This window comes from Dermacentor variabilis, chromosome 7 (assembly GCF_050947875.1).
Source record: "Dermacentor variabilis isolate Ectoservices chromosome 7, ASM5094787v1, whole genome shotgun sequence".
NCBI classification, from domain to species: Eukaryota; Metazoa; Arthropoda; class Arachnida; order Ixodida; family Ixodidae; genus Dermacentor; species Dermacentor variabilis.
In genome coordinates this window covers 144,672,707-144,697,755 of record NC_134574.1, presented here as the reverse complement: position 1 = coordinate 144,697,755, position 25,049 = coordinate 144,672,707, and the positions used below count along the sequence as shown (strand labels likewise).

Sequence of the window (25,049 nt, the reverse complement as noted above, 5' to 3'; positions counted from 1 at the left end):
GCTGCGAATATGAGGTTTCATAAACGTACATGTCTTAACTGAACAATTCTGGCCTGTTTAAATAGGGGCAGCCTCGGAGGGCTTAAGTCTGCCCATGTACGTGGTTGGAATTCCACAACATGCAATGCTAAGTCATACGGAAAGGTGGTTGCGGACATCACAAAGAAAAAAAGTAAGAACCTATTTATTTAAACTTTTATTTAAACGCCGTAATATATCTCGTTTAACACTATTCCATAAGCTCTACTATCACGTATCCCTTCATAACGAGTTCATGCGTAAACCCTCAGCCATTTTTCCGCGTCGGGATCATTCTTGCAAAGTTAAATGCATAATGTGTCATTCCCTCGCATTTGGTCAGTCATTCATACCTCACACCGCGAAAGAATGGAATAATCTGCCATCGCACGTTGTCACCGAAACAAATGCCTTAAAATTTACAGACGCTCTACGCAGTACCATGAATACCTAATATATCACGTCTGACTCTCTGATTTGTAAACATTTTTTTTCTTTTTTGTTTGTTAATGCGCCGTTAACCAAGCTTCCACGACAGTGTCACATTTTGTACAAACCATTTAGAGTTGCTGTACTGATAACTATCATTATTTTTTGTGTGTGTACGTTGATGCACTGTAATTAATTTTTTCCCAGTTTTGTTTTTCCATTGTATTTACATTACGCACTGTTCACCTCACCTATGTAACATTTACCCTATGTAATACCCTCCCTAGAGGGCCTTTAAGGTTATCGTGAAATAAAATAAAAAATAAATACTTAAGTTACACTATTTTTGTTGCACTATAACACAATTAAATTTACCTTTTAAAAATTACAATAAGTATCTTTTTTCTTGCAAATTACTACTTTGAATTATTACGTTCTGATACGACCGCACCCCTCCCCCCTGAGAGTCCTACAACCCCTGGTTTCTTGTCCAGTTCCCCATAGTGGTCTTTGGTTTCCCCTTTCCCATTCCCCCGGTGTAGGGTAGCCAACCGGACGTTATTCTGGTTAACCTCCCTGCCTTCTGCTTTTCTCTTTCCTCCTTCCCCATACTCGCTTATCACAATTATTTGAGGAAAAATCAGACAGGCAAAAATAAGGTGGCGGTCTTCACTACATGAGAGCATCATCCTGCCGCAGTGAATGATTTCAGAAAAGAAAGGAACTGCTGAAGTTTGCTGTCTTCTATAATAGAGTGCCTTACGGGGGGCTTAAAATTCTAGATTATATGTTTAAAAACAAGTTTTATGGGGGGGATGAAGTAAATTATCAGAGCATAGGAACTACTATCGACGGGAATTGAAAACTCGTTCTAAAATTTTTGACAGAAATGAAATTCGTTGCAATTGATGAGATCCCTATTGCAAAAACCAGCGCCACTGGGACCCAGTGCGCCGGATTATGGGCCCAGTACAGCGCGCTGGACGCTGGGGCGCTGGGAAGGCGCTGGGAAGGCGCGGCGTACTGGGAGGCACTGGCTACTCGTGCGAAAAACAGCTCTAGCGCGTTAAATATACGGTGCCTGGACACCGTATATATTTTTTTGAATACAGAAAGCAAGAAAGAGCGCTTTAGTGCAATAAAAAAAACAAAAAAAAAACGTGAAAAATAAAACTGCTCCGACAAGGATTCGAACGTCCGACCTACAGATCCCAAGCCCGTCACTTTACCACTACGCCACGCCATCAACAGGAAATACGCCGATAATTTGGCATGTCAAAGCCGAGAAGCAGTTTGTTCCGCAGAGCTACGTCTCGTACAGACATGGTTGATGCGCTATCGCCCAGCAACTAGAACTCACGCCTGTACCAGAAATAAAAAGTTGCTGTCCGTATTCAGCAGTATGCTTGGAAGTGCCGCACCATCGATTTTCGCTTGCGATTGCTATTTTAATTTCGAAAAGAAGTCCTAAATGAACCGCCGACCCGGGATGGTGTATGGCCTGTTACTGCCGATTTCGATAGCCATTTCTTGTTCTTCACGCAAAGGATATGCACCGTTTCCTTAGTTCAGTGATGCCTTTCAGTCAACATGCATGTCCAGTCATAGATCTTCGTCAGAGAAGCGCGGGCTAGTGCTGGGAGCCTTCGGCGATAGCACACATACCTGTGTTTATGACGCGTCACATCTGCGGTCACCGCTTCTTGTGCTGGCACTGTAGACATGAAAAAATCGTTTACTTAAGAATATCGATGCGAAAGCTGAAATATAGAGCGATTTATCCGTGTTAGATTTCTTGATTCCTGCGCCTAGACACGCCAAGAGGACGGACTCGGAGGATTCGCTAGGCCTAAGCTTCGGTGGGGAGCGATCTCGGCGCGGGTAGTTAAAATAGCAATCGCAAGCGAAAATCGATGGTGTGGCACTTCCAAGCATACTGCTGAATACGGACAGGAACTTTTTATTTCTGGTACAGGCGTGAGTTCTAGTTGCTGGGCGATAGCGCATCAACCACGTATGTACGAGACGTATCTCTGCGAAACAAACTGCTTCTCGGCTTTGACATGGCAAATTATCCGCGTATTTCCCGTTGATGGCGTGGCGTAGTGGTAAAATGACGTGCTTGGGAACTGTAGGTAGTACGTTCGAATCCTTGTCGGAGCAGCTTTATTTTTCACGTTTTGTTTTCTTTTTTTTTATTGCACTAAAGCGCTCTTACTTGCTTTCTGTATTCGAAAAAATATATACGGTGTCCAGGCGCCGTATATTTAACGCGCTAGAGCTGTTTTTCGCACGACTAGCCAGTGCCTCCCAGTACGCCGCGCCTTCCCAGCGCCCCAGCGTCCAGCGCGCTGTACTAGGCCCATAATCCGGCGCACTGGGTCCCAGTGGCGCTGGTTTTTGCAATAGGGATATGGTTCGTTGCATGTAATTTGATTACGTATACGTCGCAGAATGATGAGATCGGCTTTGACTATGGGACCCCCTTCTTCATACTAAATACTTGTAATGTGACCCAACTTCTAATAATAAAATTCTGATCCTGATTCTGATTCTGACCGATAGGGTGGTCGATTAGGTTTCGCAACAAAAGTAACGCGACCTTTTCTTCAACACATAGGGGAGTGCAGTAGTTGTAAAAATAGAATTAAACACGAGAAGGAAAAATGACGAGTGCTCTTAAAAATAAATTTCAACGCAAGAACAGCGAATCCGTCCAGACCCGAATAGAGCACGTGCTACTTAAGGTAATTGCACGCTCAATTTCTTCTATGTTGAAAGGCACGTCCTTAGGCTGATTGTTGTAAGGTGTGGGCATTAATTGGTGCTCTCTAAAACATGGCGGCCATGACTTGTTTCTGGCCCGTGCAACTCGCAAAAGCATAGCCTTCGAGATCTGTTTCTTTCGTTTTCTTCTTTTTTTGTTCTAGTCGCCAGGGCACGGATTTGTGGCGCTGTAACGTACAGATATCCAAATCCGTCTCTAATAAGTTTCCGCCATTGTTCCTCCACTATTGGTCGACATATTTGTGACGTCACGACCGCTGCGCCTGTCTGGTATGTGACGTCACGAAAACCGAAAACGCCCCGTCTCAGAATTACGTCTGTTCACTGCTTGAACAAAATGGTTAGGCCGAACAACAACAACAACAACAACAACAACAACAACAGTATATTTGATTCTACACCCGAGTTGTCACTGGCCCTCCGATTTTGCTTAAAATTCGAAGTGTATTCGATCCGTTCTGGCTGTGAGAGGTTATAACGCAATTTCGCTTTCGGTGGCCCGCAATGGTGGATTAAGCGGTTGTGACAAAAATGAATTTGCTTTATACGGCCTCCGCAAAAAAAAAAAAAAAAATAAAAATCATGCAGAAACAATCGAAGATGATTTTCTTGGTAAGCGAATAGCTTTGTTGCACAGTTGAATCGTTCGTATATCAGAGAAACGTAACACGTGCAATATAGCAATAGATTCAGGACATCCTGCCAAAGGATTTATTAATCTTTTTTGTTATAATATATGCCTGATTTTGTTGTGTAATGCTTTATTCAAGTAAACGCACAGGTTTTCGGGGAGTGCTCGACGGTGACAATTTCTTTTCTTCTTTTTTTTTTGGATATGTGTACTGATTGACTGAAACCGCAACCCGCAAACTTGTGATTCAAGCCGCGCCTCGCGAAAGACTATTGCCTCTGTCTTTCGAGGAACGAAAAGTGTCCGGTACCCGCCGTGGTTGCTCAGTGGCTATGGTGTTGGGCTGCTGAGCACGAGGTCGCGGGATCGAATCCCGGCCACGGCGGCCGCATTTCGTTGGGGGCGAAATGCGAAAACACCCGTGTGCTTAGATTTAGGTGCACGTTAAAGAACCCCACGTGGTCAAAATTTCCGGAGTCCTCCACTACGGCGTGCCTCATAATCAGAAAGTGGTTTTTGCACGTAAAACCCCAAATATTATTATTAAGTGTCCGGTCAGGGGAGGTGTCACTCTCAGTGCACGCTGATTAATTGGTCGGGGAAAAAAAAAAAAACGCCCGAATCATAACAGTGCGCCGTGTGCTATATACGTCAAGCGAAAGTGACAGCACCGCCCGTTATATGCAGTGATCGTCCGAGAATGCGTCCCCAAGAGTAGTGGCTCTTGGTCTGAACTGGCATGAATACTTACGAACCTCGGCTACTCTCCCGATCAAATTAATGCGGGGCCAATAACGCGAGGCGGCGCAAGGGTGTCGAACGCGACACTCGGTAGGTGCATATATCTATTAGCATATACAGGGTGTTTTAGCGAACACTTTCAAATTGTCTTAAAGGTTGCCTGTGGCGGATAGCTCGATTGTAGTTGATGAGCCGGTCTACTCGAAGCAGTGGACACTACTTGCACACACACACACAAAAAGAAAGCAAATTCGACAAATTAACAGAAATTCAGTAATTAACTTTGTAGCTCATTATCTTACGACCCATATTGAAACTTACAAATTCTAGCGGTTCACAAGCCGGGTCTACTTGGAACGAATTCTCAAGAAGACGCCAGTTTGTGGGCGTGTGCGCCATGTTAGAGGACGTCCGTTCTAGCTCAGGCTGTAACCCCGTGTTATGCAGCACTGTTTCTTGTAATTACCAAGAAAGCAAACTGTAGAAGGAAAATTGGCAAATATAGCACTATATGTGTGTGTACCTTTCATACTAATTTGCCTAATATATATAAGAAAAAAAAAACATGGCAGAAAGGAAAGAAAGAAGAATGCGCGGATCCGACGCGCTGTGGGAATCGACGTAAGCGAAGCGTTGTATGCCGTTTGCCTTGCTTGAGGATAACTAGCGGTGATAGACGGTTTCACTCGCGCGGTAACAGCAGCGAGAGAGCGGCCCCAAGGAACTTCCGGTCGCGGGCCTCATCAGCCTGCTGCGCCGGAACACAAAGCGTGCTTTTAAGTTCTTCCACTGTGCGGAAAGCCTATTTTGAAGTTTTGAGATAAAAGACATGCGCATTACGCCTTAATATTTACACATAAAATTTCTCGTATAACTTGCGACGATGTTGACTTATAAAATTGCCGTTGTGTACAGAGGAAAAGTGTTGAAAATCCGCGGGCTTAGTGTTTTAACAACATTTTAACGCACTGCTCGTAAATGACGTTCTTCTGATTGAACTTCATTCCCTGCGTATTAACGCGATAGCGTTAAGGAGCTCGTGTCGCAGAAAAGCCGGTGTCGTCGGCGTCGGTGTCGGCGTCCGCGGCGTTGGCCGTGAGCGATAAATCCCAGCAGGCACTTCATGAATAAAAAACAACTTGCAAGATGGGCTGGGTGGGAATCGAACCAGGGTCTCCGGAGTGTGAGACGGAGACGTTACCACTGAGCCACGAGTTCGATGCTTCAAAGCGGTACAAAAGCGCCTCTAGTGAACGCGGTGTTGCCTTAGAAACGAGCTGTTTCTAAGGCTCAGGCGTGCGTCGCTTGCTCAGGCGCACATTTCGTTGTCGCGCCGAACGCTGCGTTGCTCGACGCTCACCGCGTCCGATGCGGGGCGCGTAGTCGCTGCGCCGTAGCCCATTGTATTACACCACTTGGTGGGTCGACGGGAACGCTGTCGCGCTACACTCTTGAAGGCGAAGCTTAAGCGTCCTCCAATTTTTCTTTGGTACTTTCGTCGCGATAAGCGCAAGTGCTGTAATGCATGTGCACAAATTACTAATAGCCCTGGGAAGTCCGAGTATTCGGGGAGGGAGGAGGAGGGATCCGCGGGGGAGGAAAGCTGGGGCGGCAGCGTGTGCACACACATTGCCCTCTACACCCTCGTGACCTGGCGAAGCGAAGACCCCAGATTGTTTCAGGATCCTGCAAGCTAGTGCTGCAAGCTGCTGCCATGGCGGTCGCCACTTCTTCCAATTCTGCAATTTCCCCGTGCCGAACAGAAAGTCCACTGACCGCCTGCCCTTGATGCACCACCGATATTGTCGAGACTCCTCACACCGGACCCGCAGCGTCCACGAAGAAGGCTCCCTCTAATTCAGAACAGATCTGGTCCATCTTCTTGGCTCTTGCCCTCCTCCTCGCTTGATGATGTTCTGGGTGCATGTTTTTAGGAAACGGCAGTGTCGTAAATTTGACCCACCACTCTTTCGGAACGTCTTGTCTTGTTGCCGTATAGCAAGGGCAGCTGATGGTCAAGTCCTCCAGTAACTTGTGTCCCGTTTTCGTTCCTGCCAATCTGCATGGTCATTTAATAACCCAGTCAAGCTACATGCTATTGAGCCACACTCCTTTTCGGCCGAGTGTAAATTCTGCGGGCAGAAAGCACATTTGTACCATACGGTATGGGCCTGCCAGGCTAATAGTGCCTTAGAGACTATACAACAGCCAACGTGGGAAGGATGGGAGGCAGCCCTGTCCAGCTCAACCCTCGTGGAAAGAGCTGGACAGGGCTGCATTCCGGAATAAGAATCCGGAATAATTCCGGAATAAGAATCCGACCACCCTTCTCCTAAGTCCGCTCCCCTTTTCCTGTAAATAAAACGTTTTCATCATCATCAACGCGCTGCTCCTACTCGCTATAGTGGTCAATGCTTTTACTTGCTCGCTAGATTTCGCGGGCTACGTCGGTGAGCAAAACCGGAAGTCGCCCAAGGCTTATGTTTGTAAACACTGAAAGGGTCTATAGACCCTTTCACTGTTTACAAACATAGGCCCTGGACGACTTCCGGTTTTGCTATATAGACCCTTTCACTGTTTACAAACGTAGGCCCTGGATGACTTCCAGGACGTAGCCTGCTAAATCTAGCGGAAGTTTATAGAAAAACAACCACATAAGCACAACAGAGAAGTGGATACGTCAGACGGCTCGACTGATAACTGTAGAAGCGTCTTTCAAAACACACGGAAGCATTTGCCACTTCCGGCGGCGTTTTCTCTACTTCATCTTGTTTCCAGTTGCCAATTTTGCACGAAAAGTGCCATACAATTAAGGAAAAACGAGACGAGGTAACGGGTGACAGTCGCATTGCTTATGGGTTAATTTAACGGTTATTACAGGGTTTGATGATGGATGCTGTTTCGCATGATTTTATTTTCCACCTTATCTAGCCCATATCGCGGGTATGCGGTTCCGAGGATCTACCAGCGTCGCGGCGAGCCGTCATTCGAGGAAATAATGAAGATAAATGAAAAGTTAAACGAAACTGGCGTTTTCTCCGGCTACATGCAGACCGGCTCACTCCGAATTGAATCCCTTTCCTGGACTCTGGATCAGTCTGAACAAAGAAGGTTGAACTAACGAAGCAGCAGCGATGCGCGTGACCGTCTCAATATATTGTGACAACTGAACGTATCTCGAGTTAATCGCAGGGGCACCGAATCGACGAGAAAAGTTCGCCTTCACACCCCAAGAGATATCGATAACTACCACCATCCAAAAGGAGAAAAAAAGGCAGCAAAATGTTAACCGCAGGATAGGTGTAAAGTCTCAAGATTGATTTCGCGGCGCTTTAGGGATGTGTGTGAGGAATGGTGGCGGAGGGGGGTGGGAGGCGCCCCCCACCCCCCCCGGGTACGTGCCTGCTACAAGGTAAACAGAACAAGTATTTAAAAGGAAGCTTTAGCTTGAGCGCTCCTATCTAAAAACATGTAAAATGAGAATTCGTTTTTCTCGGCAACTACCGCACCAAATTTGACGAGGTTTGTTGCATTTAAAAGAAAAACTTGAATTATAGTGACTGTTAGTTTCGAATTTCTTTATTTAGGTCGTCAATTTTTTTATCAAAGTGGGCAAAAATTGCAAATTTTCATAAAACGAAACTATCAAGTTCACAACTCTGCAACTCAGCAGTGAAAAATGATACCAGAATTCTGTGAATCGCATCTAATAGTGCATCGAAAGCGGACAAAATTGATATGTTACAAAACTTCGTGCTTCTAAATTTTGCGAACTTCCGAAATTTTGAAAATATTTAAAACAAAATTCAAGCCAAATCGAAATTCCGCTTCGAACTGTTTAATGATACTGTTTAATGTCCTCCATAGGTTTAAAAAAAAACACGATGAACTCCCACAACCAAATTTCCTGACCCCCTATTGTGAACTTTGCTTTCGTACGTCTCCGTTTTTTTTTTGTCTATGAATATGGAGCAGTGCAGCGCCACCACCGACGAACACCGTGGTGGTGAGATTAAATGGCAGATATACGAAGACGAAGTGATGCGACAAAAGTATCTGTCGCCATTTTCCGGTGTGTCTATCGTGGTTTTTATAGTTTTACGTTGTGGTATATATAGTTAGCGCGTTACGAGTGTGTAACGGATACCACGCAACTGCGACCCAATTTCTCGGTTTGCTCAACGTGGTCGTTGACTGCGTTTTTCTTCTTCCCTTGGCATCCCACTGTGTTACCCCACAACAGACAACCGGTTATTGGCTCTGCGCACGATTGCACGGCCTGTCCGAACAAATTTTTTTTTCTTAATTTAAAGTATACGTATAACGCCAGTTATGATGGATCAATCAACGACGTCCAACGCCAGTATATATATATATATATATATATATATATATATATATATATATATATATATATATATATATATATATATATATATATATATATAACCGTTCGCTCTCTAATCCATGCCGCCGTGTTCCCGTCTCCCGTTACGTTTATCCTTAACACTCAGGGATACAGCGGTACGAATTATGAAGTTGCTCCCTATATGTATAGCTCATTTTTTCGCGCGCAGTAAATGTTGGTTGCGCTTTGACAGTTATCCACACGGAAAACCCAGGAGATTGGAAGTCGTGGAAAACGTAGAAATGTGCGATAAAAAAACGCAGATTTAGCTATTGGTTTCTTTCTTTTTTTCCCGTCAGATCAGTACATTTCGATTCTATTTCACTGAATCACTAAATATTCAAAAATAAAAAGAAATCAGTAGAATCTAGTGATAAATCAATAGCTGTTGTGGATGCCTGCGGTCTCATAGAGCACACACACACACACACACACACACACACACACACACACACACACACATATATATATATATATATATATATATATATATATATATATATATATATATAGTCGAGCCTAGACCGCGGGCTTCCGCTGCAAGCCGCGTGACGAAAAATAACGTCACCTCTCTCTCTCTCTCTCTCTCTCTCTCTCTCTCTCTCTCTCTCTCTCTATATATATATATATATATATATATATATATATATATATATATATATATATATATATATATATATAGAGAGAGAGAGAGAGAGAGAGAGGTGACGTTATTTTTCGTCACGCGGCTTGCAGCGGAAGCCCGCGGTCTAGGCTCGACTGCGGCTCTCCGGTGCGCCGTCTGGAGCGACGGTGCGACGGTGCGACATGGGCTGGGTTCTAGGGTGTACCCCTATTACGTACCCTACCTTCCAGGGTGTACCCTACTACTACTACGTACTGGGATAGGGCGCGGTCCCGCTGCCTGTACCACCGGGGTATGTATACGGTGTCTGATCGACCGGGGTCGCAGCTGCGCCTGCTGGCGCCCTACACAGGTCCCGCTCGTTCGCTCTACTGCAAGCACTCGGACTCTGACTCACCTCAGTGTGAGAGTCCGTTCATGACGACGCCTCGAAGCCTAACTTTGACGTAATTTGGGGTCTTTCCCCCTGGAGCTCCGCAGCCGCAAGAAGGGGAAAGGAGGAAGGCTGCCGCTAGCGCTCCGGCGTTATTCAACCAATACTGGTTCAACGACTTAGGCAATATAGTACCAAGAAAACGTGCATGGAAGCCAAATGAAGCCTTTAGCTTTTGAAAATGGCTACTGTTATTGTGTGACAGGTAGCTTGGTAAGCAAAAAAAAAAAGACTCAGAAATGAAAGACGAGTGTTACTGTATATGTGCGCCTTCATCTGGACGCGTATAGTAGCACCCGTCTGCCCAACCGCGGCAACGCCCTGGGCGCGACTATTCGGCACCCCATCATTCATTTTTTGTGTCTATTCCGGCTTATATCAAGGATCATGCCACAATAACAGTGGCCTTTTTTAAAAAAAAAAATCTAATAGCTTTCTTCACACAACGGCTCTCGGTCCTTAACTTCATGAACCTTGACAGCGCCTGTTCTCGCCCCTATACAGTTATTGTTTCTTTATCGAAAATAATGCTGTAGTACATTACATTCTGAAGAGTCGCAAGTATACTCAAACTCACCAAGTATCGAGAACATTTCCTATTTGACGACGGGTAGAACGAGGAGAAATACTCCTCGAAACCCATGACGTACGTCACACTTGACGCCATATATGTTGAGAGAGAGAGAGAGAGAGGGGAAAGGGGAAAGGCAGGGAGGTTAACCAGAGGGGAAGATTCGGTTTGCTACCCTACGCTGGAGAGAGAGGGGAGGTAAAGTGATAACAAAGTAGAGATTAAGAAAGATATATATGTCTCGAAATTGCACAGTGTGTAAATGAGGCGACACCGTGGTGGAGAAGCTCCGGATTATTTTTTACCACCAACGTTTCTTTGGCCTATAGCTGCACCCAAAAATTTACGCATATATGAGCGGTTTTTGAAATTTCATCTCCATTGAAATACAGCTGCCACAACCGGGGGTCGAATCTGCGACCCCCGTAACTCAGGGGCAGCACGCCACAGCCACTGAGCCGCTGCAGCGGGGCGAATAGCAAAATACGAACTTTGCCCTTCGTCTTCTCCTTCGGTAATCCACGGCCTTTCCTTATTTCTTTTTTACCGAGTCAACTAAGATAGAGTTTTAAAACAATACCTGCCTAAACAGTTTTATAGCTGTTCTTCAACAGACACACTCATGCTGCGTCCACGAGAGCGAAATTTCGATCATAAATATTCTCTTTTCCTATTTTTGTTTTCTCAAGAACTGAATTTCATCCATCAGCGTTCGCGCGACACAGGGAGTTTGACATTTCGGACGGCGGATGTGCATGTCGCGGCGCGACGGAAGTCTGCCCGCGCAAAAGAGCAAAGGATCCAGGGCTCGAACCCCCTGGTGCGCGCTGTATACGCTGCGTCATGGCAGCTGCCGCGGGCGCGCATCTTTTTTTTGCAAACTTCTGCGTATGCACGAAGCGAGAAGTGCTTCCCGCGCTCTCGACCAGCTGCCGCATTTGCTCGTGTAAGGCATGCACCCGCCGCTTAAAAACGTAAAAACATTGAGATAGATAGATAGATAGATAGATAGATAGATAGATAGATAGATAGACAGACAGACAGACAGACAGACAGACAGACAGACAGACAGACAGACGGACGGACGGACGGACGGACGGACGGACGGACGGACGGACAGACAGACGGACAGACGGACAGACAGACAGACAGACAGACAGACAGACGGACAGACGGACAGACGGACAGACGGACAGACGGACGGACAGACGGACAGACGGACAGACGGACAGACAGACAGACAGACAGACAGACAGACAGACAGACGGACGGACATATACATAGACAGACTTATAGATAGACAGACTTATAGATAGACAGATAGATAGATAGACAGATAGATAGATAGACAGATAGATAGATAGACAGATAGATATATAGATAGACAGATAGATATATAGATAGACAGATAGATAGATAGACATATAGACAGATAGATAGACATATAGACAGATAGATAGATAGACATATAGACAGATAGATAGACATATAGACAGATAGATAGACATATAGACAGATAGATAGAGTTGGGCAATCTGGTGGGACACTCAGAGAAAGGTTGTCAAAGTCCAGCGATAGAGCTTCCCAGGAGACCTGCTGAGGTATGCTGCTGCCTGGGGCCACGTTATTGGTTATTTCCGTCGGTTAACGCCGCGAGGCTTAATTGTCTGCCCGTATTGCGAACCGCATTAAAGCTCTTTCGAGGTACGCATTCTTCAAGGGTGTCAAGACCGGCGCGCCAGGTCGCCACCTTTGATTACGCGCAGTCTACGGTATAGCTGCCCTGTTTGACTACACCTGTCACAGGCACCAGTTCAGATTACTCGGCCAGACAACCGTCCACGAAAAGTTGGAGGAAGAGCCAAAACCCCCTCCCCCTCCGAGAAAACACAAAGGTCTAAGCGAATACTCAAAGGAATGACGTGTGTTGGTTGCCCTTTGGACGTACAGCACTTGTGGGGGACGTTCGGATGTGATACAGACGTTCGGCGCCCGTTAGCGGTCCCATGGCATGCTCCTGGCTTCTTAGTGCGGTCGACCTTGAAGCCTCCTTCCTCTTTTCTTCTTTTATTCCCCTCACCCCTCCCCTGTGCAGTGCTGTTGAGGTGTCCTCAGATCGAGAAAAAGTCACGGCGCTGCACTTTTCGCCAACTTCCTTCCTTTAAAAGTAACATGCTACTGGGATGTTCCCGCGGCTGGCACCCTGTAGGATATAGAAAGATGCACCAATCGACAGGAGACTTGAGGTCGATGCGGTTAAACCTAAGAGTAATTCTTGTTGGGCTAGTCGGTGATTCATAACTATTAGATGAGGGGCACAAATTAACGCCTGAATAGTGAACATCAACATCGGTAGTAGCGCTCGTCATGTCCGCTTCTTATGTGTACGTATTAATTTGCGACCCTCCTCTAAGAGGTAATAATAATAATAACTTCCACTATATATCGTTGTCGCGCGAACAAGTATTCCTATTTTTCAACATTTACTCTCATTGTTAGAAACGCAAAACTGCGAGTCTTGCATGAATGGGCATATGCGGTATATATATATACCTTCATGTGTGTTGCCCCGACCGTGAACGGAAAACAACCGCCACGCCGTTGCAGGCGGCATGCTTTCGCAGGTGCGGCGCCACGCGTTGCGGAGGCTGCACACTTTGCCACAGCTGGCTGTATGTGCATGGTGGCAAGCGCACAGCATATAGCCCGCAGATGCACGGCGCAAGCACTTAGTCATTTACATCGGCAGCGCCAGCAGAAGGCACCGCGTTTTTTCCCGACGGCGCCACAACTCTTGCAGAACTTTTCTAAACGGGACCGAAGACCTCTCTGCCGCACAGCAAATCCGCCTGCATGCTTTCTTGTTCTATAGGCACAACGGTGGTGATCTTCTGCCATGCGCTAGCGAAGCAGCGAACAAGAACCCCGGATCGAACTCGTCGAAATGAGCCGGGATCGGGACCTCCGGCAAGGTCAGACGTTTCATTTCCCTTGACCGAGCAGCCATGGCCAGACGACTCTGTAAAGACGTGCGGATTGTGTGCGTTTGAAGTCCAGATTCACAAAACCGCGGGCGCTGTTTTGTTGTTTTGGTGATTACTTACGACGGCTTTCATTCTTCAATCCTCTGTGCAAATTGTCTCTATTGTCCGATGCAGTGACGTATAGGGTCTTCAGCGAACGAAAATACAACCGCGCTCCTGTTTCGTTATTTACGTGCCTTGATTGTGCTCTCAGTGAAACACGAAGGTTTACGCAACGGCTTCTTTCCATGGACGGGTGCTTTTCCTATTGTTTCCTTCAGCGCTTCATCTCGGTGAACTTCCAGACCACGTGCGCGCGCTTGCTGCACGTGCGTACAGTGGCGGCGGCCATCTTTTACGAAAACTCTCACGGATCTCCCGCTCTTGCCACTTAGCACTGAACGTGGCGTAGAGGCGCACTGTCAAAATCAGGTCGTATATAGCGTCAAACTGAGAAGAGTATTTTTCTGACTGCACGGGCAGTTCACTTCACCTAGCTTCACAAACATTTGACGTATACCACCGCTTGTCACAGCTTCGATCTACTTAACGTACGTGAAAGTGAACAGCCATGTTGCACATCCTGGGCAACCTCAAGAAGCTGCTCAGCATCCGCAGGGTCAGCATCGACTGCTTCGTCTTTCGGCTTCACCACCAACTTACCGTACTCGTGCTCGTCGCATTCGCCGTTCTGGTCACCACGAAGCAGTACGTCGGCGACCCCATCGAGTGCGACCGCTCTTCCGGCGTTCCAGCGGGGGTCATCAACGTCTACTGCTGGATCCACGCCACGTACAGCGTGAAGAGCCTGTTTTCCAACGCCGACGGCAAGCGGATCGTCTATCCGGGAGTCGGCAACGGCGCCGACTTCACCGACCGCGCCGACGTCAAGTACCACAAGTACTACCAATGGGTCTGCCTGGTGCTCTTCTTGCAGGCTCTGTGCTTCTACCTCCCCCGCTGGCTATGGAAGGCGTGGGAAGGCGGGAGGCTCAAGACGCTCGTCCAGAGTCTCGAGTACCACGTCGTACTCGAGCCCGACGTCAAGCAGCAGAGGACCGACCTGCTGGTTCGGTACCTCCTGTCCAACCTCGGCTCGCAGGACTGGTACGCCTGGAAGTACTTCGCGTGCGAGGCCATGGCGCTGTTCAACGTGGTGTGCCAGCTCTTCTTCATCGACTTGTTCCTGGACGGCGAGTTCCTCACGTACGGCGTCGAGGTCCTGAGCTTCGTGACCCGCGACGAGGACTACGAGGACAGGGTGGACCCCATGGTGCGGGTGTTTCCTCGCGTGGCCAAGTGTCACTTCCATAAGTTCGGCTCGTCTGGCAACGTCGAGACTCACGACGCTGTGTGCGTGCTGCCGCTCAACATCGTCAACGAGAAGATCTACGTGTTCCTCTGGTTCTGGTTCGTCATCCTGGCAGCGCTCACGGGGGTCATTGTAATCCAGAGGACAGTGCTGGTCTTCAGCCGAGCCCTGAGGTCGCGGGCTCTTCACTACAGGTCAGTGAAGGAAGTACATCAATCTCGGTTAAATGTACACTAGTGTGCAGTGACGTAGCTAGGTAGTCTGGCACCCGGGGACCGTCGGTCTTCTGTTTTCTTGGTTACTGCTTTCTTGGTTACGAGGTGCAGCTATGCATGCTAATCGACACCCATATTAATTTACGAGACGATCTGTTTACCCGCTCTTCTGTGGCACTTTCTCACCCTGGCGAATCCACTGCTTCAGGTTCCACATGGTTCCGGCGAAAGACCTCCGCGAAGTTCTGGACAGAGGTTCCTTGGGCGACTGGTTCCTTCTCTACATGATGGGCCAGAACGTGGAGGCGCGGACCTTCGCTCAGGTCATCGCGGAACTGGCTGACCATCTCCGGGAGGAGCCCAACCACCGCACCTTGATTGCTGGCGACAAAGACCCCGAGAAGTCGAAATATGGCTTGGTCCCAATGCAGGACGTTTGAGTATACAATGCGAACTAATTTTACCCCCTTAGTGATGCAAAAGGGTATATATACACCGGCCTGCAACTCGCGCCAGGAAGGATGCAAGGGTGGGAGTTATAGACCAATTTACACCCTTATACATCCTTAAAGAGCGTAAATTAGTTTACAGTGTTTGTTGCCTTAGTAAATCAGTAATAGTAAAAGCACCACGTGGTTTGACAGCACGACCACGGAAAAAGTAAGGACGCAGACGCAAAGCGCTGCGTATACATGTGTCCGCATTTTCCGTCTGCATGTTTTTCAAGCGCGCTCCAGCTGGAGCGCGCTTGAAAAACATGCAGACGGAAAATAGGTGTCAACGAATTGAAAAACATGCAGACAGACCTAGGTGTCAACGAATTGATGAACAACCGACTAAACTCGCCGAATATCTTATTTGGCAATGAGGGACAACTTCAGCAGCAGACGAAATGGACGTGTCCGCTAGGTGGACTCTTACAGAATACCTCCCCTGGTGGTTAACGGACGTGACGCAAATGCCAGCACGTCACATCCGGGAGTTCCAGCGCGCCGCGCGGCCACGGCCTCAGCTCGGAGGTCACACCGCGAGGACCGGCGCTGCAGCAGCAGGTTGTGCGTCAGTTCCAGCTAGCGGTAATGGTGGCGCCATTTTGTTTTTCTCTGTCTGTTTAAAACGCGTCTGTTTATTGCGAGCTTCCTTCGTGATGCACGACGTCCTCGTATTTCAAAGGTTGAAGTTTGCAAGGAGGCCGCTTCGCGTCTATATACGATATATTTGAAGCGAGGTTTTCTTGCGCTGTCAAAGATTGCGTTATACAGTTGGCGTTTAACGTGGCCCTGCAAATTTGGGAGCTTCTTTTTTTTTCTCCCTATTTGTCTTATAGTAATATAGTCGTGCATTACAAATTCCTGATTCTCGAATATATATGGCTCATATTGAAAGCCTACATCATAATTGCGACCAACATGAGCGCACCGCAAAAGAAAAAGAAAAATTTAGAGATAATAAAAGAAACGACGCAGTGACATGGTTTATATCCTCCTACGAAGCGTTTAAAAATAAGGACATCAAGCACGGAGCAAGCGCACAGTATACTTATTATACCATTAGCTATCCGTTGCTGAAGTGGAACAAATTTGCTTCGTGAAAATTCACCAATAAAGCTATGCTCATTTGGGGCAATGCCTTGCGATTATTTATATATTTTGTACGTACATACACGCACGTATGTAAAGTGTGTATCTGCAAAGAATCTCCTTACAAAGGTAGGTGCGCTGCATTTGTTGAGTACTTCCGTACAACACGAGTGGATACAGCAATAGGGGTCATAGCGCTGGAAGACAAGAGCGAGGCAACATGACGAACCCTAACTTCCATTATAGTTCCATTATATTCCACCAGGTGTCCGACATATAGCAGTTGCATAGCAGTTGCATGCTGCATGTAGCTGGAGCCGGTTAACTCAAGCAGGCTAGGAGACCGTTTGTCACCACCCCGTTTCGAAGGGGTTGCCAATAAACCACCACCACCACCACCACCAACACCACCATCATCATCATCATCATCATCGTCGTCGTCGTCGTCGTCGTCATCGTCGTCGTCGTCGTCATGATCAAAACAATAACAACGACAGCAAAGTATACCTGAACCGTGGGTCAAGGGATAAGACATGTGCGTCACGTAGTCTGCATACCTGTGTTTACTCTCCGGTGCACGTTATGGCGCCTCTTCGCAAGCTGCGAACAACTGCATGCTGAAGAAGCGAATCGTACAGCTACGCGCGCGGCTGCAACCAACGGCTTCAGCAGACCTCGGTGCAGACAGTAGAGAGTTTTAGATTAGTGGACGCAAGCGGGGGGGCTTGCGTGCGCAAGACTAGGGGCCATGGTACTGCGCATGCGCAGACCCCTACGTCAGTGTCTGCGCATGCGCAGTACCGAGGCACCTAGTTCTTGCGTAGGCAAGCCGCTTGCGTCCCCTAATCTAAAGCTCTCTAGTAGCACAAGCGGCAGCTCGCCGTCGACGCTGGGCGGACAGTTCAGATCGTTCTGGCGAAAACGACGCCTATAGAGACTTCGCCGCGAAGACCCTGTAGTGCGTGGTCCCGAAAATGGAGCTCCTATGTGGAGCCGCTCCTCCAGCTTATAAGCTGTGACTGTGCTGAGTGTGCCACGCAGGCATGGGACTTTTTTTTTAAGAAGAAAGTTACGTAGTATACATGTGGCTATAAAGTCACATAATCAATCTGGGTCCTGAATACTGGTACACGCACATTGCTGACAGATAATTAAATATTGTGAACGCGAATATGCATGAAGTATATCATACATCCAAGAGTGGCCACGCCCCTCTTGGACAGAAAAAAAGAAACATTTACGCAAGAGTGTTTCTCTCTTTCTTTATTTTTGTTCCCCTCAGTGTAATTACTGTTGTCGAAAAGCAGCGACACTGCCCTAACTTTCCGAATTAAGCGAAGTGTTTAGTTTTCGTCGGTAATCCGTCAGGCGAGTTTTCGTCGCTTTATATTAATTGGAGCTACGACCTCGCACTCTTTGAATTCACGTCAGCCCCATCGCTTCCGCTTCGAAATATTTACGCCGTGCGGCAGTGGCACGCACATCCGCAAACAAAAGAAGCAGACGAAGAAAACGTGTAAAATGTCACTCAGCCGAACGACCACGGCGTTGCTTCTAATTCACAAAAAAAAAAAAAAATAGAGAGAACTCTCTATAGCGACCTTGATCTGTTTTTTTCTGGGTGTGGCCGATCGGTGAGCAAGCAAGCGGGCAGCTTCAATTAATTCGAGGCGCTCCATTGTTCGCGACGATGCTTCTGTATAGCACTATAAAACACGTCACGCCTCACTGAGCCTCTAATAGCGAGCTGTGTAGTGTACATAAGCGCGTGCTGCGAATCGGCAAGCCTGCGCAGCGCTCGGCGGCGCTCAATTACCGCACGCTGTAATCACCACCGTCGCCGCGCACGTCGATGATTTGTTACACGCCCGCTTGGCTTCCAGATTCCTTCATGTTCCGCCGCCCATCCGTAGAGGTCGCTCGCGCAGAAGTTAACGGTCACGTGTCCGTGATGTCCGTTTCACGAACGTATTAGGTGCAACGGCGTTCCCGACCGCGCGGCTATTTCTACCGGACGGATGTTGAAGTGAAAGTATAACTTGACTGAGTATAGATGTATAAACAGTTAACGATCCCCCACCTTATCGGCCGATAAGTCATAGGCCTAAACGTATCTTCGGTTGTATAGACAGATATATGCATGACTTTCTTGTGCGTTTGATTCAAGGGAGTTATCCTTATAGTGACGCTGGGGTAACGGTTTCTCCACGCGTCGACCGTCAACACGCCGGTCTTAATTGTCCTTGACGTACAGCTGCGCTGCACCGAACTGCTTCCCCGTCTGTGGTACTTCGTGTTTTGTGACGTAAGGGTATATAGCAGGTACGGTGCATCCTTTGCTCTTGGAAACGCCTGTGCTCCCGACTCACTGTGATTTGACGATCCGATCTCTTATCGTTCCCGGTCACGGCGTGGTTGGTCTCGAAAAAAAAAAAAAGCTGTGGGGCAGCGAAAGCTTTTTGCACGTTGTGGCAAAAGCAACTGTAATATTTCGCAACGTCGAAATCGCCCGTGACGATTAACGCCAGGGCGGAGCACCAGACTCAGGGCGCTGTCTATCCGGAGAGACTCCGCGGGCATTTCACATTTGCGAACCAACCAGCGGCCCCCAAGAACACTGTTCGTGAAGTCGTCAGACAAGCGGCACGTATGCGAGTCATGCTGAGACACATGAAAGGACGGCCAAGGTAAGAAGTTTTGCACTTGAATATCGACGATTTGTATATGACAGACCCTTTTATCCGCACTGTGGTGGCAGCAGTGTATTTGTGACCCCACAAATCTTCCGGTAGCGCGTTTTTGGCACCCAAGTATGTCAAGTATTTCGTGCAGTATATAGTCAACTGGCGGCTACGCATGTTTCTTACACGCTGCATGCATTAAGCTCATGCGTGTGAATTTCAAATGCGCTTCGAAATAAAATTTATATATCAGAGAGCATAGCATAATGGTGGTAGCTGGAGCGTTCTGTATATTTACAGGCAGCTGCAACACGTTTTACCCTATTTACCCGCAAACTTTAGCGGGAAATTGCAGACAGTGAAACCAGAGGTATTGTATCGTCCTATGGTGCCGTCAGCGTAGTTCGTAACCACAGTGGAAGAATCTCCGTGCTAGCAACGCTCGTGTCTTCATTTGCAGAAATATATGTTTCTAAACAGAAATCGCAAGTCTTTTCTCACCCTTATCACTGTGAAATAATTTGCACACGTGCAATACGTGCACACGTGCAAATAATTGCACGGTGTAAATGTAACACGCAGCAGTATACCGTTTTGGATGTAGGTGTGAGTTATACGCTCATTAACAAAGTTTGCGCCCTGTGGGGCTTATCTTGTCCAGCAACGATAATCGTCGTCTACCCCGTTTGCGTTTCCTTTCTTGAAAACTCTGCGTTCGCTTCTGTCCTGTCGAGAACGCTACGTCACGCTGTTGTGGGGCAGAATTAGCCCTATAGGGTGCAAACTTTTTAAGAGAGTAGACAGATTTGCACCCTTATTCACTTTTAAGAGTGTCAGTTTTACAGAGCAGGTCGACTTACTCACGCACGAATGCACTGACTCATACTCGCTAGACACCCATTTCACAGCTGTGAAACAGAGAGCGAGCCAATAGAGAGTGTTAGATTAAGTGGGCGCAAGGCATTGGGACCCCCTAACGCTTGATAGCACGGTACTGCGCATGCGCAGACCGGCCCCAACGCCTTGCGTCCCCGTAATCTAAAGCTCTCTAATGGCAAAGGGTGTGAACGACGCGAGCATGAAAGGTGGTGGGCGCCGGGGAATTTGAAAGGATGCACTCTTAAAAACTTTGCACCCTTTGGGGCGCATGAAGTCGACGTGTGAATAGAGAGTTTTAGCGTGTCCGGAATTCCGGTAAACAGAAGTAGACTTCTTGTTTTACCGGATGAGCGGAGCGCGAACGTGGATGTCCTGCACGGTGCAGCCACATGGAGGCACAGAGTTTAACCAGACAAAGAGCTAATATTGCAGTAACAAATTGTATTTTATTTGGCTGCTGGTGTAAACACGGTTACGCCGCCGGCGAAAACTTACACCAGTACTAGCATTACTGCACTAGCTCCGTGTTTGTCTGGTCGAGCTCTACACCACCAGGTTGCTGCACCGTGCAGAACGTTTACCTTCGCGCCTCCACTAATCCGGTAACACGTCCAGCCTGCTGGCATTTACCGGAATACCGGGCACGCTAAAACTCTAATGAGCATGAGTGGGTGCCCCTATGCGAATGGAAGTCACCTTGAATTTGGGTGAGTGTTAGTGAGCATGTAGGCGCAAGTAAGAGCGCAAGTGAATAACGGTGAGTGTGATTGCATATGAAGGTGGGTAAGTGCAGATTTCCTGAGAAAATATTGGTGAGTAAGTACGAGTGAGGGTGTCCGCGCATTCTGCCGACCTGTATATGTTGGGACCTGCGGACAAGTGTAACATACCGTTCCTGACAGGAAGGTAATGAGTGCAGATTGTTAAAGAAAGCAAATGCACGCAAACTAAGATTGTAATTGCCGGAGATCCGCAAAGCCAAATAACCGTTACAGCTATTGAATAACAGTGTTCTTACCTAATATAGTTAACACACGCACATGTAGAACTGAACCGCCGTGGTTGCTTAGTGGCTATGGCGTTGGGCTGCTAAACACGAGGTCGCGGGATCGAATCCCGGCCCCGGCGGCCGCATTTTGATGGGAGCGAAATGCAAAAACACCCGTGTACTTCGATTTCGGCGCACGTTAAAGAACCCCTGGCGGTGCAAATCACCGGAGTCCCCCACGACGGCATGCCTGATAATCAGATCGTGTTTTTTTTTCGCACGTAAAACACCATAATCTAAGTTAAACACACAGAACTGACCACTGGCTTTCTGCAAAACTACATGCTGACATCTAAGCTTTCAATAAAGGACACCGGATTCGCTCGAGCTGTCGGTTGCTTGAAATAGATTTTTTTCATTTCAGCATACATAATAAATTATTTAGGTCGAAAGAAAAGAAAACACAGCCAACCTCAATAATAGTACGAGAGCCCGCTCGAACGGTGTAGCACTTTGCTCGGGCTTGTTCCCAGAACTCTCTAGAGACCTACTACATTGCCCTCACAGCCCGCACTGCGGGCGCATGTGTATTCCTATAGAGATGCGCATCGAGCGAGGCGCGTCGCGTGGATTGACGAGCGCGTCTTCTGCCATTGAGCTCACGTCGCTCTGCTGGGCTATTTCCCGCCAAAAGTTAACTGAGCAGCAAGGTACCCCGTCCGAAGAATGAAGGTGCTTACCCCTGAAGAAAAAAATTGGAGGACGTTTAAGCTTCGCCTTCAAGAGTGGAACGCGATAGCATTCAAAGACCGCTAACTACGTCTCACGCTTCCCGGCACCTGCAGCGTATGTATCCGCAACGTTTGCCGGGGAACGCTCGCGGCGAATGTTATGCACGAACGTGGGCTTTTTGGTAGAAACGCGGCCTCTTCCGTGGGCCGCGATGCGGCGGAGGCGAGCGCCATCTGAAAGTATTTCAAGGAACCGGATGCGCCGCTCCGTGGCCTCCAAGATATTAGCGCGCCGGTGCGCGCAAATGGCAGACGCCGTGGCCGGTCTATGTATGGTCATCATCATCATCATCATCAGCAGCAGCAGCAGCAGCAGCAGCAGCAGCAGCAGCCTGGTTACGCCCACTGCAGAGCAAAGGCATCTCCCATAGTTCTTCAACTACCCCGGTCATGTACTAATTGTGGCCATCTTGTCCCTGCAAACTTCTTAATGTCATCCTCCCCCTAACTTTCTGCCGCCCCTTGCTACGCTTCCCTTCCCTTGGAATCCAGTCCGTAACCCTTAATGACCATCGGTTATCTTCCCTCCTCATTACATGTCCTGCCCATGCCCCCATTTCTTTTTCTTGATTTCAACTAAGATGTCATTAACTCGCGTTTGTTCCCTCACCCAATCTGCTGTTTTCTTATCCCTTAACGTTACACCCATCATTCTTCTTTCCACAGCTCGTTGCGTTGTCCTCAATTTAAGCAGAACCCTTTTCGTAAGCCTCCAGGTCTCTGCCCCATACGTGAGTACTGGTAAGACACAGCAGTTACCTTTCTCTTGAGGGATAGTGGCAACCTTCTGTTCATGATTTGAGAATGCCTGCCAAACGCACCCCAGCCCATTCTTACTCTTCTAATTATTTCAGTCTCATGATTCGGATCCGTGGTCACTACCTGCCCTAAGTAGATGTATTCCCTTACCACTTCCAGTGCCTTGCTACCTATCGTAAACTGCTGTTCTCTTCCGAGACTGTTAAACATTACTTTATTTTTCTGCAGATTAATTTTTAGACCCACCCTTCTGCTTTGCCTCTCCAGGTCAGTGAGCATGCATTGCAGTTGGTCACCTGAGTTACTAAGCAAGGCAATGTCATCAGCGAATCGTAAGTTACTAAGGTATTCCCTATTAACTCTTATCCCCAATTCTTCCCAATCCAGGTCTCTGACTGCCTCCTGTAAACACGCTGTGAATAGCATTGGAGAGATCGTATCTCCCTGCCTGACGCCTTTCTTTATTGGGATTTTGTTGCTTTCTTTATGGAGGAGTACGGTGGCTGTGGAGCCGCTATAGATATCTTTCAGTATTTTTACATACGGCTCGTCTACACCCTGATTCCGCAATGCCTCCATGACTGCTGAGGTTTCGACTGAATCAAACGCTTTCTCGTAATCAATGAAAGCTATAATAAAGGTTGGTTATATTCCGCATATTTTTATATCACCTGATTGATAGTGTGAATATGGTCTATTGTTGAGTAGCCCTTACGGAATCCTGCCTGGTCCTTTGGTTGACGGAAGTCTAAGGTGTTCCTGATTCTATTTGCAATTACCTTAGTAAATACTTTGTAGGCAACGGACAGTAAGCTGATTGGTCTATAATTTTTCAAGTCTTTGGCGTCCCCTTTCTTATGGATTAGGATTATGTTAGCGTTCTTCCAAGATTCCGGTACGCTCGAGGTCATGAGGCATTGTGTATATAGGGTGGCCAGTTTTTCTAGAACAATGTGCCCACCATATCCTTCAACAAATCTGCTGTTACCTGATCCTCTCCAGCTGCCTTCCCCATTTGCATAGCTCCCAAGGCGTTCTTTACTTCTTCCGGCGTTACTTGTGATATTTCAAATTCCTCTAGACTATTATGTCACATTATCGTCGTGGGTGCTACTGGTACTCTATATATCTCCATAGAACTCTTCAGCCACTGGAACTATCTCATCCATAATAGTAATGATATTGCCGGTTATATCTCTTAACGCATACACCTACTTCTTGCCTATTCCTAGTTTCTTCTTCACTGCTTTTAGGCTTCCTCTGTTCCTGAGAGCATGTTCAATTCTATACATATTATAGTTCCTTATGTCAGCTGTCTTATGCTTGTTGATTAACTTCGAAAGTTCTGCCAGTTCTCTTCTAGCTGTAGGGTTAGAGGCTTTCATACATTGGCGTTTCTTGATCAGATCTATCTTCTCCTGCGATAGCTTACTGGTATCCTGTCTAACGGAGTTACCACGGACTTCTATTGCACATTCCTTAATGATGCCCTCAAGATTGTCGTTCATTGCTTCAACACTAAGGTCCTCTTCCTGAGTTAAAGCTGAATACCTGTTCTGTAGCTTGATCCAGAATTCCTCTAGTTTCCCTCTTACCGCTAACTCATTGAGTGGCTTCTTATGTACCAGTTTCTTCCGTTCCCTCCTCAAGTCCAGGCTAATTCGAGTTCTTACCATCCTATGGTCACTGCAGCGCACCTTGCCGAGCACGTCCACATCTTTTATGATGCCAGGGTTAGCGCAGAGCATCAAGTCTATTTCATTTCTAGTCTCGCCATTCGGGCTCCTGGTAGAAACGCTGAACGCTCATGGTAGAAACGCTGAACGCTCATGGTAGAAACGCCCATGGTATGAGCATGGTATGGTATGAGCATGGCATGATCATGGTATGAGCATGGCATGATCATGGTATGAGCATGAACGCTCATGGTATAAACGCTGAAAAAAGTGGTCTGAGTTTTCGCGTAACGTAATTAGGCTTTCTCGTATATTCAAATTACAATCCGACGCTGTCATGTCTGCGGATCGTGCGTGCTTCGTACTTTACGATTTTTCTACGTGTTTTAGCTTGAGAAAATAAAATTAGTTTACTAACTTCCGTTTGCCTCATGGAGGGTTTGGGTGCGTATGGGTGGTTCGATATTTTTTTTTTTTTTTTTGCCGAAACTACGTTTCAAGC

The 25,049-nt window shown here is 47.3% G+C and overlaps 1 protein-coding gene across 1 annotated transcript; it reads left to right on the top strand.

Annotated features, from left to right (window-relative positions):
* The first annotated feature begins 13,321 nt into the window (after nucleotides 1-13,321).
* Nucleotides 13,322-15,927, top strand: LOC142588066 (innexin shaking-B-like). Its single transcript, XM_075699515.1, has 2 exons — nucleotides 13,322-15,172; nucleotides 15,402-15,927. Exons 1-2 carry the CDS (start codon nucleotides 14,238-14,240, stop codon nucleotides 15,631-15,633), a joined length of 1,167 nt encoding a protein of 388 aa, XP_075555630.1. The 5' UTR covers nucleotides 13,322-14,237; the 3' UTR covers nucleotides 15,634-15,927.
* Nucleotides 15,928-25,049: the final 9,122 nt, after the last annotated feature.